This window comes from Rhopilema esculentum, chromosome 8 (genome assembly GCF_057945365.1).
Source record: "Rhopilema esculentum isolate cy_ngs chromosome 8, ASM5794536v1, whole genome shotgun sequence".
In the NCBI taxonomy this organism is placed as follows: Eukaryota; Metazoa; Cnidaria; class Scyphozoa; order Rhizostomeae; family Rhizostomatidae; genus Rhopilema; species Rhopilema esculentum.
In genome coordinates this window covers 107,771-120,620 of record NC_142822.1, presented here as the reverse complement: position 1 = coordinate 120,620, position 12,850 = coordinate 107,771, and the positions used below count along the sequence as shown (strand labels likewise).

Sequence of the window (12,850 nt, the reverse complement as noted above, 5' to 3'; positions counted from 1 at the left end):
TACAGAAATTACCGAGAAACTAAACAGTGATCTCAGAAAGCTGGGTAAGTGGTTCCACGAAAATAAATTTTTCATGAACCTAAAAAAGGAAAAATTGAAGCTCTTCTGGTTGGAACAACTAAAACAGTAGCTGAAGGATCATTATATCTCAGAGTCAGAGTAAACGACAGGGAAATAACGAAAGCCACGAGCTACAAGTACCTTGGAGTTCAATTGTATAGTACTCTGAACATGAATACATTTTTCGACAAGTGCTAGAAAAAAGCGTCCTCTTGATTCAGGCTCCTTGCGAAACTACGATAAGAATTAGATGTAAAAGCAGCAAAGGCTATAAACCAGAGTATAATTTTGTCAACGTTCACTTATTGCCGTATTCTCCTGCTTTGAAGCACACAAATGAAGTCAGATAAACTGGATTCTTTTCACAATCGAGCAGAAGTCATTGTCAACAGAAACTTTGACAATGAAATTACACTACAGTCTGTGTCCAATGCCAATAAGAAAAGAGCACGTACCCTCAGTTTATCTGTCACTGTCAGATCATGCTAAGATAACAAAGTCATTGATCCCATCAGAAATTATCTCCTACTGATAGAACACTCGATGCAGACAAGAAATTGTTTAAAAAATGGTAAGTCTCCCAAAAATAGAAAGAGGGTGCGCCACAAAAAGTTTTCCTTTCACGGATGCAAAAGAGTCGATCGGTTTTCACTGGAAGCTTGAGAAATGCCAACATTTGACTTTACCCTTTTCTTAAAGAAATACTTCAGCTGAAACGTTTTGAAGCTTTTTTTGTAAAAATTTGTAACATTTAAATTGGTTGCATACATTAAGTTAGGTTTTCATTAAAAGTCTTTTTTAGGTTGAAGTGTTTTATCCAGGATAAGTATTCGAAATTGTCATTATTGTTATCATTGTTATTATTATTCATGCCACTCTCAGATCTGACTTAAAACATCAGGCTCTGTCAGTCTCGTTTGTCAATCTTTTCATTAGTTCACTTGGTATTGTTGGCAACTCCTGCAACTCTTTCATCGACATGTGTGACTCCCTTTCTATTGACGATTAACAGAAACGCTATCTCATCTGCAAACTTTCATGCATCTACATTCGAACCACATAATATTACATATCCTGCTGTCGAAACAGAGCTGGGAATAGCCCAGAGCTACTACCTTTTTAATATTTAAGAATTGTAAATCTTCATATCACATCTGACATAATCTTTATAATTCTTATATTACATGATGTACGACAATCACGGCAAAGAGAATTAAAACCATACATTTACATTTACATTTACATTTCCATTTACAGTACATTTCATCTGTTGATTTACAGAGATGAAACTAGGCCCTGAAAATAAAGCTGAAAATGATAAAGGGAAACATGTTAAGGGGAATTCTCAAAAAATTAGCATTGAATTGGGGAAAAGATATGTGAAAAAGGTTAGCAGTAGTTGCAAGCATAGATGATAAGATGAGAGAGACAGAACTAATGTGGTTGGGCCGGGTAGTAAGAAGATGCCGGCGAGACCAAGAAGATCAACAAGAAAACAGAAATTGTTAAGGGAAGATATTATCAAGTGCCACATTTGTGTTAAAGGTTTAAAAAAGCTTAAAGCAACTGTTGTACTACATGCCGATGAAAGGGATAAATGAAAGCTACCGTTGATGAAGAAGTATGAAAGTTTCGAAACGATTTGGATAAAAGCACCGAAAATTGATTACCATTCTAGGCCTGTTTTTTATGCTACTCAATATTTTGCTCAAACTCAATCATCAAATTTAGTGTAAACAGAAGATTTGTATGAAATGTTAGCAAGCAGGTCTTAGTAAGATTCTCTTGAGCTCAAAATGGGCTATTTCCAATGTTATTCAACTAATGAATCATTGATGTTATGTGAAAGGACACATTGCTAACGTAACGAAAGCTTTTGTCTTTTTCCGTGATAACGAATTCGTTAATGATACAATTGAAATCACTTTAGTCGATATGCAAATGAATTAAAATGAGGATGCAGAAACCACATATGTGTATCTAGATTAAATGATTTTCATTAGAGCCTATTGTTACTAGGACAGCTTTTCAATTGTCGCAAAAGAAATCGTTTCGATTGATGTCAGTAAAAGGCTGTGTTTCTAGCACCTGCCACAAACAGGTGAAAATTTAGGAAATTATAAATGTGTTTGCAAATCATTTACAATAAAAACTACTAAGCTCTCATTCCACGTCGCTATTAAATCTATTAAAAGCAAATTAATGCTATCGCAATTCGCCCAGTAGCCATATCGATACGAACAAACAGATCTGCCACACAATCAAAAAGAGTTGGAATACAATCTGATCAACTGGACAGTGCAATGACATTGAAAGCAAATTGTCTGGCGAGAAAATTTGATTCATAAACTGCTATAAAATCTGCTCGATAATCTATAAAAATTGCTGAATTTTCTTTTGAATACAATATGCATTAGCTGTTCTGACTCACAAAATGTATGATTTACTAATAGAGGGGTGGCTGCATCCAGAAAATCAGTGTCAGTCTTTTTTATCGCATTTAATTTAAGCTATTTTTCAGCAATTGCTCAGATCTGCTGAATGTCAAGTCAATAGGTAAGCAATTTAACCGATGGGTGTAAAAATAAATTCAGTAAATGGATTAACAAGCGTCGAGTAAGTATAAGAACAGTCCCAGTTTCTTTGTATCTAAAGACTTTTGAATCAAATGGTATCGTTCTACTCACTTTGTCGTTCTTCTTATAATGTCTCGGTAGCTTTAATATCTTTGGATAATATTTGTTTTGCTTTCTATATTTTTTATAATACTGGTAAATCCCTCTTGTATTTCTATTTAAATTTATTATCAGACAGGGCACATGTTAAATGTGGTATATGTTTAAGCTTGCTTTAAAAGGTAGCTTGCAGTCAACTTGTCTACGTAGCTACTTTGGTCATAAAATGTGACCATTCGAAAGCAAAAAGAAATATTTATGATACAACATAATTCACGTCTAAAGATCTCAGTTTGTGTCATTTGGCTCGGTCGCGCAACATCTGCAACTCCAAAGAAATTGCAAAAATGCAACAAGCGTTTATTGAAGGACGTAAAAGTATATGAAAAGCAAAAAGGACCGAATGATTTTTAGTTGCAGGCAAAAAATTTCGTAATATCGGTCTAATAACGGTGTCTAGGCCATGCAGCAATGTATTTGCTCAAGTTTTCGCGCCAAATTGCATCGGCAGTTTTATAACGTTTCTCCTTCAGGACAACGGCAACCATGATTTGATTCGTTTCTTTGGTTGAGAGAAGAAGCCCTATAGCTTAAGTCTTTAATCAAAGGTATATAGTTGTAAGCTGATGCTATAATAGTTCAGCCGATATTTAACTTGGTCTTATACTCAATAGCTGTCACAGACGCCATTACAAGACAGCTTACTAAAATAACAGCAGAGAAAAAAACATAAATTAACCGGCGTTACATGAAGTACTGAAAGATATTAGTCCAAAAACTTTATCAACAAAGTAGACTGGCATGTTGCCATCAAGAAAAATTGGCGATGAGTCCTTGGCATGATCTTGAAGAAGCATATTGTTTCAAATTAGCTCATACATATCATCGAGAAGCACTCAAAATTATGGTAGAAAAGAGATGAACGATAACATCTCTGTCTTTCAATCTTCCCGTGTTCTCAATATATGAAAATAAGTGGGCTTTGACATAAAACAAGCAAAATCAAGTCGTGCTCTTAAATTACATAAAACAATCACACAACCTGTCTGATGAACTGTTTCTGATAGCCATCATAACTGAATCTTATACAAGATGTGAAAGTGCTGACAGTAGCTGTAAAAATAATTCAAATAACAGCATGTTATGCAATGCATTCCAAGATTACTGAAAAATATATTAATGATTTACGTTAATGTATGATATTTGCAGCTCTCAGCTAATTGGTTGTATTTTGGGCCTTTTCGTAAATGAGTTACCTCACTGTTTTGATACTAAAATTATTATTATCATGGCAATGGCCACCACACTTTGCCTTTTCTTTTCGGCCTTACCAAACTACTGGTATCATTAGGCTCTTGTCTAAATGATGACATCGTATGGCACAAGAAAATTCGGATTTTTACACTAATTTGAAGTAAATCGTTAATATGATAGCCTTCTTTAGCATGTGTGCCATCCTCGAGTGTGCGCCTCTTTGGGCTAGCGTCCAATCAAACTTGTGCTTCGTAAAGCGAAAGAAATTCTAGCGAGAGCACTCCTTTAAAGATTTACACTAAGCTACACCCATGAAGTCGAATGAAAGATGGCGAGATCATCGCGGGTCGAAAGGGTGGCGCTCAATTTTGAACTGTAATATCAAGGATGTTTTAGACACACAGATTTATCACATCAACCAAAAGGCGATAAAAAAATCTGCTAAAAAGATTAAGAGATAATGTTTCAACAACTATATGGCAAGACAAAGGTTCTTTTGGTAGTGCTACTTTTCACAAAAACATGTTCAAATAATGTAGAAAGCGTGGCTAAAAATTTCTAACCAGCCGTGGCTGCAACTGTTCAACTTTATGACAAAGACCTTATGTATATTAATACTGTCTTCTATAATTGCACGCGAAAGAAATCTTTTGTCTCCAGGAACTGAAAATCAGGGACCAAGGACACAAATTTCACACAACTTCAACAAATTTGTTACATTTTTTTTTGCTACAGACTCCATGCTTGCATTGATAGAAGAAAGCGAAGAACATCAAAAGCCCTCAAACTTATTTCAGCAGCTTCATTAGAATGAGACTAATTTGGTTATCAAATAAATGCGCGTATCAAAGGAAACCAAGCAAAAAACAAAAAAGGAAAATTGAAATTACGTTGATGACTCCGTTACTTACTTACTTCATCGATTAAAAATAATCATTAAAGTTGAAAACGCATTTTTAACTTTGATTGACAGAAGTCAATTTACAAACTGTCGAATATCGAACAAAGAAACTGCAAGAATGCTGTTATTATCTCCATTCACCACTTGGCTTTGCTGAGAAAACAGAAAATCTACGTTCAACATGAATATCCTCTTATACTTCTAAGTAATTTTCTATTTGATTCATAATTTTAAGTCAAATTCATAAAAATTCTTTGTCTGCCGAGTAAAGCTTTAAATGCAAAGTTTAAAATGAGAATGAAACTTCAACTCTACAATATGTATTGATATAAATGCGTATTAAACCTTTATCGATTCGGGATTTTAGGCCAGAGTTCCAAATCTAAAAATGTCGTATTTTACAGGATAGATAGGTTTAATTTGCTATTAAAAGAAATACAGATGAACAACAAATATAGATAAACAACAGAAGAGGCATTTTGGTTGAAAAGTAACGGCAACTAATTCGAAGTTAGAAGTCTTCCAGCTGAAGATTGACTTGAGACATTCTTGAGCCTTTCTGCTTCCGCCATTTTATCCGTCTGTTTTGAAACCAAACCTTAACTTGAATTTCGTTAAGTCCTAGCTCAACAGCAAGATACTTTCGCTCCTGCCCAACAACGTATTGCTGTTGTTGAAATTCCTGCTCCAGTCGATCGAGTTGTTCGGCAGTAAAAATGGTTCTTTTTCGCTTATTTCGCCTCAGATCATGGCTCATTGCGAGCATTTCGTCTTGGTGTTGGCTGACGTCATGATCTCCTGTTGTGGAAGACGGACGATAGCCTAAAAGAGAGTTAATTAGAAGAAACTCATTAAACTGCTACATCGATATCTTTTGCAACCAAGGACTAAACCCTTTTTGTCAAAGTAAACAACCCAAAGCCTTCATTATTTTAGTTGAGACTAGCATCCTTAACAATCGACTGAAAAACTAAATTTTTTGCTTAGTAAAGCAATTGTTTATTTTGTCTTTATAATTATTCAATGTTATTTCTATAGATCGTTGTGTTAAAAGAACAAAAAAGGGATTAGGTATGTATGCTTAAAGTATAAAGATGAAGAAAAGGGTGCGATGACGGCAAAAACTTTTGATCAAGTGTTTGCTTAAAATCTAATATTTTTTTACATTCCCATAGTAAAGTCGCAATTCGGGCTTCATTTTTTGGGATAAATCTATCTTTAATGAAATTAGCGGGAAAGTTCCCTTATTATACAAATGCTGGATTATGATTAAATAATCCGAAATTAAATATTAAACAAGAACGAAAAACTTCGTGAATAAGAATGGCGCTCTGCTTTGTCAAATTCTATGAGCATTGTTAACTAAACACGCTGTCTGTATCAGCGAATTAATTGAAGTTGCACAGAAATGCAAACAAATATTGGCAGGAAGCTGACGAGCGTATTTTTAGATAAAATAAAGGTAAGATTTGTGAGAAGGACACAAGGGCACAAGGCACTGACTTTTAAACTAAAACTTTATTTAACAAGTTTGATTTTAATTGCACTAGCAACAGACGCAGCTCAATCACTCTCCCTAGCAGAAGTTATCAAAATGATTTCAGTTTTGTTAAACGTGAAACAAAAATTTCATACCCGGTAGCTTTTTATACTGTTCGAGAAAAAGGAGTATAGAATGCTGGCAACATTGGGTGAATGATCAAGCACATCGCATTTTAAACTACATTGCTTAAAAATAAATTTGAGACATTTCGATTTATGACATCATATCGGCTTGCCTTCAAACCTTCGCGGTATCTTCCCTAACATTTTACACATGATCCAAATAGGTGATACCATTAGATACATAATAATTCGGTTTGCGGCTTAGAGCTTTCCATATTATGCAGCCTTGTCTATATTAACAGCGTAACCTTTACAAGTTCCTTTTACAAGAAATCTGGTATGTGCACATTGACAAAGAGTTTTTTGATACGTTTTTAAATTGGCAGTTATAATTTTTTGTGTAGATTTACTTGATGGAGTCTTTTTATAAGCCACAATTACATGTGTTCAGTAGAGCCCACCTCTATTTCTGACACAAAATGAAGTGAAGGAAAACCATTCGATTAAAAAGAACAGTTTCTCATTTTGATTCGAAAATTTACTCATTTGTGCTGCAGCACAACTCACTGAAAAAACTATCAAGGAATTATTGCTTCTGTTGATGAGGTTTGACATAAAAAGTTAAAGCTCTTGGCTTTTTCAATACATGTTGGCATCGTGAGTAGCCTTGAACAACCTTGATCAATTTAGGACTACGCAAACCAAGCCCCAAGCACATTTGGACAAAGACAATCATGAATACTTATCAACACGTGTATCACATAATTCTTTTACCTTATCAGAGTCATTGTCTTTCTTTTTGTATGGCCTACAGGTTCATGAGAGTTTTAGCTCAGAATTTTAATTCTTCGATATTTTCATTGAATTTTGCAATCACCCGAAAACACTTAACCAAAATTAACATCTTTCCCTATCTTTGTAGATTTTGATTTGTTTGAAGTATTTGTAGATGATATGTTTGGGCAGGTGTTAATCAAGAAACAAGGAAGAATAAGGTTTCCAAATTTTTACGTGGTAACATGAAGCTATCAAAAGTTGAAAGCAAATTATTCTACGTTGCTGTTTCGCTTATTCTTGCTCTCATTTCTCTAGTTCTTTATACTCTTAAAACTAAAAATTCAAGATTTGGAATCTTCATTTTTTAAAGTAGAAACATTTTGCATCAACGATAGAACATTTCATATAACTATTTTGCTGCTGAGATAGCTCTTTGTAAGTATTTTGATGATGTGAATACTTTCGTTCTAATGAAACTTATAAACACAAATAGAAAGTCGAATACTGTAGTCGCCAGGTAACATAAGAATCTGCAAAGATGTTCATGCTCATTCGAAATCATTGTTCGTTTTAAGCTTCTATTATTTCATCAATCATTGAAGTGATGAACAAATAAACGATCAATATCAGTCGGTGAAGAGTTCAATTAAGACATGGATATAATAAAACCTTCTCCAGCGATACCATGGCTAGGTATCATCATCTGCAAAAATGTCTAGGATGACAATGAAAACAGTGTTTATTGATTAAATACGTTCATTAGATTAGTTTACCAACACTTGGTCATTCGAGAGTGAAAGAATCGCCTTTTGATTTCCTATGAGCAGGCACATTGTCGTTTAAAGAATAAACACGGCAAACAAGGCGTTCACGTAGAATTAGTGGGCTCCAGTAATGAAATTTGAGCTAGGATTATAAAAGACAATATGTTCTTTTTGTGCTTTCAAGACGTTGAAGAAATCTTCTTACAAAGCTGCCGTTCAGAGTTTTATCTTGAACATCGGTCCGAAGTTTCTTTTAGATATGTTCTGACAGTCGAAATCAAAGTGAATGCATTGTTAGCTCATTAAAAAATTCTAGAATAATCAGGTATATTTTCAGATAACCTTTTTTTCTCACATTACGAGAAAGAAATGACAACGAAAGGCCCTTCGTTAACTGTTTGCAGCTGCTGTTGTGAATACACCAGGGACGCCGGAACGATCCAGCGGCAAGAGGAACAGGCTTGAATAAAAGGGCATTTGAAAGATAATTCCCAGCTTCTACTAATTCCTTCGAAACTGCCATTTTATTTCGATCATCTGTAGGTATCTTGAAAATTGGCTAACTTTTGGCATAAGGAATTATTCTACAAGATTTGAGGAATGTCGTCATGAATTAGGCACTACAATTAGAATTTCATAAGAATCTCCCTTATTGTTACAAATGGCCGGTTCCAAGGGCACTTTAAGGAAAAGGGCACTCTGGCCCCCTTGCCCTCCTATCAAAAGGCAACAGGGACGGTTGACCCCTCGCGCCCCCTTCTCCTTTGATTACAATCTAAAATTTACAAAGCGGAGTATTTTCTTACACCTTACGATCTGCCTCAAAGCTTTCAATGCCTCTAAAATACTTTTTCTTGTAATATGGTTCTTTAAATGTGCATGACTTTTTTTCAAAATCACCGAGAAAGAGATAAATCTCGCATCTTTTCATGTGCATACAACATTTTCCACTTAGACTGCCAGGTTCATTCTATCTGCATTTGTATGCGACCTGGTATTTTTCTCGCATGTTGATTTCGATACTGAAACAAGCTGAAGAAAATCCCTTCGAAATATTTCTTTCAAGTTGAAAGAACCTTTCGGGTGTTCTTCCTGGATTGCAAATCCATACTGTCAAGTTTTCTTATATGAAATGAAACTTTTTGCAGAAAGTTTAAAGCGTTTTACTTTTTTAACCTACTTGTGCAATTTTCCTGCATAAAGTTTGTTGAAAAGTATCTTTAAAAACATACGTTCTATGTGCTGTAGTCACAATAATGTGAACTACAGCGTAATGGGCGTAAAAGTGTATGCTCTCGCAGTATTATCCTTCATACATGCGTCTGATTGCAAAGCTTGGAGGTTTTGTTGTGACCGGAGAAAGATAAGTTATTAAATCAAACATCAAATATATTCTTCTCAAAAAATGTTGGTAGCCACAACAGTAAAAAATAGCAATGAGCTGATATAGGTCAAATAAATCAATCACGATACTAATAATTTGACCAATCGCGGATCGAAAATATGATGAACTTCAGACCCATTCCATCAATCTGTGTCCTTATATCTTGGTCTGAGTTGATCTTGTGATCTTTGAAAATATTTTGCAAATGAAATGATACAAGCAGAAATTGCAGTTAAAAACATACCCAGAGTAAATCTTCGCATTTCTGAATAGCTGCAATCTACACAGTCAGATCGGTCAGGAGACAGATTTTGTTTGCCAATTGGTACCATTGTTGGTTCTTCAAACGGGCTTTTTTGGAAGTGATTGCGGTCACTGGAGTCGAAAAGCCGAGTTGGGCGATACAAGGTATAATAATGGGGATGGCAGGGTGATTGGGTTCTGGAAGGAAGACGGTTTCTGGTGCAACATGAACCCATCATGTCAACACGTGCATGAGGCGGTCTGTGAAGGCTGCTTCTAGAAATGCGCTCACTGAGCATTACTGGACTGCTCTCTCGCCTGTCCGCATCGTCTTGGTTGTGACTTTTACTTTGCTTTGAAAGAATGGCATCAATGCTGAACGTGCTTGGTTTCTGCGCGTTTTCTGCTGTTTGCATCCTCTCTTCAAACTCATCTTTAATGGCATATAGCTTAGATATTTTCAGGAAACGGTTTGAATCTTGGTCCAAGAGACTGACCCTTTTCCGGTAGACATGCTTGCAACAGCAATCGCAGTTTTGCATTTTGCCTGCATTCATGTCAAAAAGCCCATTAATAAAAATCGACATTCTAGATTACAATTCATTGAATTCCAACTCTCAGTATGATGAATTATTTCTAAAAGGGAAATTATCTCAGGAAAATCACGGTAGGGGGATGATATTGCAAAGAAGTCGCTATAAAAATTGCATGTTTAGAGAATGCAAGATAAAATCAACAGGGTAATGTTTGCAGAGCCTGACTATTGCGAAGCTATACCATTTATTCGTCGTTTGTAGAATTGATGCTTAAGCACTTTGATGATGAAAAGAAATGATAAAAACAACCTTTATTGGGCGTACTATATGCAGATAATCAGAGCATTCAACTTACCGTTTCTAAACCGTGTTTAAATTGAAGGCTAAAGAAAACACCGCGCGTTGATGTGAGATTGCCTTTAAAGATGTCGCCGAGGTATGAACGCCAAATGAGCAGCGGGATTTTGAATTCGTACACTTTGCGTTGCTCTTTTATTGCAGTCGATATCCTGGCAACATGCGTCAAAGCTAGTGCTCAGTATTTACATTGAAAGTAATTGAATGAACTCTCTTCTCACACCTGTCTGTTAGAAAATCATTGTCTTCCACATTAACAGGTGCAATGAAGACGAATGCACGAATTAGTTCTTGATGATTCTGAGAGTAATTTTGATATTTGTATTATCATTTATTTAATAGTGTTAAAAGCCTTCGAGTGGAAACTTCTGAAAGGAAAAGATTGAAAGAGTCTCTGAAATGTTTAGGAAGAATGCTGGTCCTAAATCACTTGTTTTGTTTTGGAAGCGATTTTGATATCGTTTGTTCTTAGTATTTATCCTTTGATTAGCTTTGATTAGCTTTGACCTAGCCTGTGTGTGAGTGTTGAGGGGACGGGGTGGGGGAGACGGGAAGGGGGAGGTGAGAAGGAAAAAAGGAGACGTGAGAGGGGGGAGAGGTAGGGAGAAGAGGAGGGAGAAGAGGGAGGGAGAAGGGGAGGGAGGGACAAAGGGAAGAGGGAGGGAGAAGAGGAAGAGGGAGGGGAGGGAAAAGAGAAGGAGGGAATGGTAGTGGTTGCAGTAGATCAAATGTTTATGTTAACAGTGGTAGTCCAGATGATAGTAAAACAAGATATGAAGGAAAGCATTCAAATCGGAAGCTTCGATAAAGCATCACAGGATTGAAGAAGCAAATATGTGTTTTCCGAAAATCATGAGTGTGACCCAAAGAAATTAACTTAAAAGGATCAACTGAACGAGGACAATTTCTCCATACAACAATAGCAAAACAATGCGTAACAAGGTTGTTAAGAAATAACAAGTAAGGACGACAAAGTCTTCTCTCTTTTGCCATTCCTTTAAAAAATAAATTTGCAAGAAAAGGATTTTTCAAAGCAGATAAAACTTTTCGTGATTTTGGCTTGTTATCCCTTTATGTAAGAAAACCACAGAAAACACATCTCAGTGCAATTCATTAGCAAACTAATTTGATTTCCTTCACTTTGCAACAGCTTTTAACCATTATTACCACTACCAGCCTAGTTTGAACGAGGCTAATTAAAAAGGAAGGATTATGCACAGATTTTTCAATTAGTTTCTTTATGGGTATTAAATTGGTTAAAATGAATGCATCGCTTGCAATACGAATGTGTGTCGTATCAATTTTTTGCAAATTACTCGCAAAAGCACAATACTCGTAAATTTGTGATTTCCTTAATTCTCAGCTTGCGCTCGATATCATTTTTTTTGCTAATCTGCATTTTTTCTAAATAGCCTAAACACACACAAAGAAAGCATCTTATTTTTGTTTATGCTTGCTATTTGCTGTTCGATAAATGTTTGTGAGAAATGTACCTATTACAAACGATTTGCTTAATAAAGCATGCTTACTTAACAAGCATAATATCCCTGATACTGTCGGCATTGGTTTCCTATGTCGATTAACCAACAAATGCAGCAAGGGCATTCTGCGATAGTCCTCTACACTCAGAAAAATTTCACAAATACCTGTGACCAAAAAAATCAAGTAACAGATCTGGGTTGAAGCAGAGATAGTGTTCTTTGAGTTACTGAAATGATATTTCAAAAGGTCAAGCTTCCAATCAAAAAGATCAAAACAAAAGCTCCCCCTAGGGCTCCCCTATTAACAATTCTTTTTGTCACAACAGCAGTTCTTCCGAAAAATGCTTAATAGTCCTACCACAAAAGTCTTCGAATGAGGCTGCAAGAACAAAAATATCAATGCCAATAAAAACCAAATACAGAGAGGGAACATCGCGTCAACAAAAATACGGTTTTTGAAACTGAACGTGTGAAATTGGCTTTTTCTTCCTTCAACCTAAATAATTTTTTTTTCGAAACAGGCATAAAAGATTCCCTTAAAAAGTAACATTATACAGAGACGATTTTGTAAATTCGTCGTATTTAAATGAACTAAGAAGGTTTTTCAACCATGCATCCGTGTTGTGTGTTGCCTCACTTACAAATGACAAGAACCAGTCAGAAAAGAGCATCAGAGTGACGTCATCAAAAATCTACTTTTAGAATTTCTTTAGTTCGAGCACGTAATCTGAAAGAACAGTTCAGTTAGTTATGTGCAAAATTGAGTGAGATATGACCAATGAAAGATTTCAAATTTGCTAACGAATAAATGTT

At 35.5% G+C, this 12,850-nt stretch overlaps 1 protein-coding gene across 1 annotated transcript; it reads right to left on the bottom strand.

The window, feature by feature from the left end:
• Window positions 1–4,866: 4,866 nt before the first annotated feature.
• Window positions 4,867–10,986, bottom strand: LOC135694473 (uncharacterized). The gene is made up of 3 exons (XM_065213234.2): window positions 10,555–10,986; window positions 9,665–10,210; window positions 4,867–5,712 (listed from the first exon to the last, which is right to left on the bottom strand). The coding sequence occupies exons 2-3, from the start codon at window positions 10,203–10,205 to the stop codon at window positions 5,402–5,404; spliced, it is 852 nt and encodes a 283-aa protein (XP_065069306.1). The 5' UTR covers window positions 10,206–10,210; window positions 10,555–10,986; the 3' UTR covers window positions 4,867–5,401.
• Window positions 10,987–12,850: the final 1,864 nt, after the last annotated feature.

What these genes read in the sequence shown, in the direction of transcription:
- LOC135694473 (XM_065213234.2), bottom strand. Translation starts at nt 10,205, where the DNA reads ATGCAAAACTGCGATTGCTGTTGCAAGCATGTCTACCGGAAAAGGGTC. An exon ending in AATGCGAAGATTTACTCTGG is followed by an intron (nt 5,713 to 9,664) that starts GTATGTTTTTAA and finishes ACTCTCTTTTAG; the next exon opens with GCTATCGTCCGTCTTCCACA.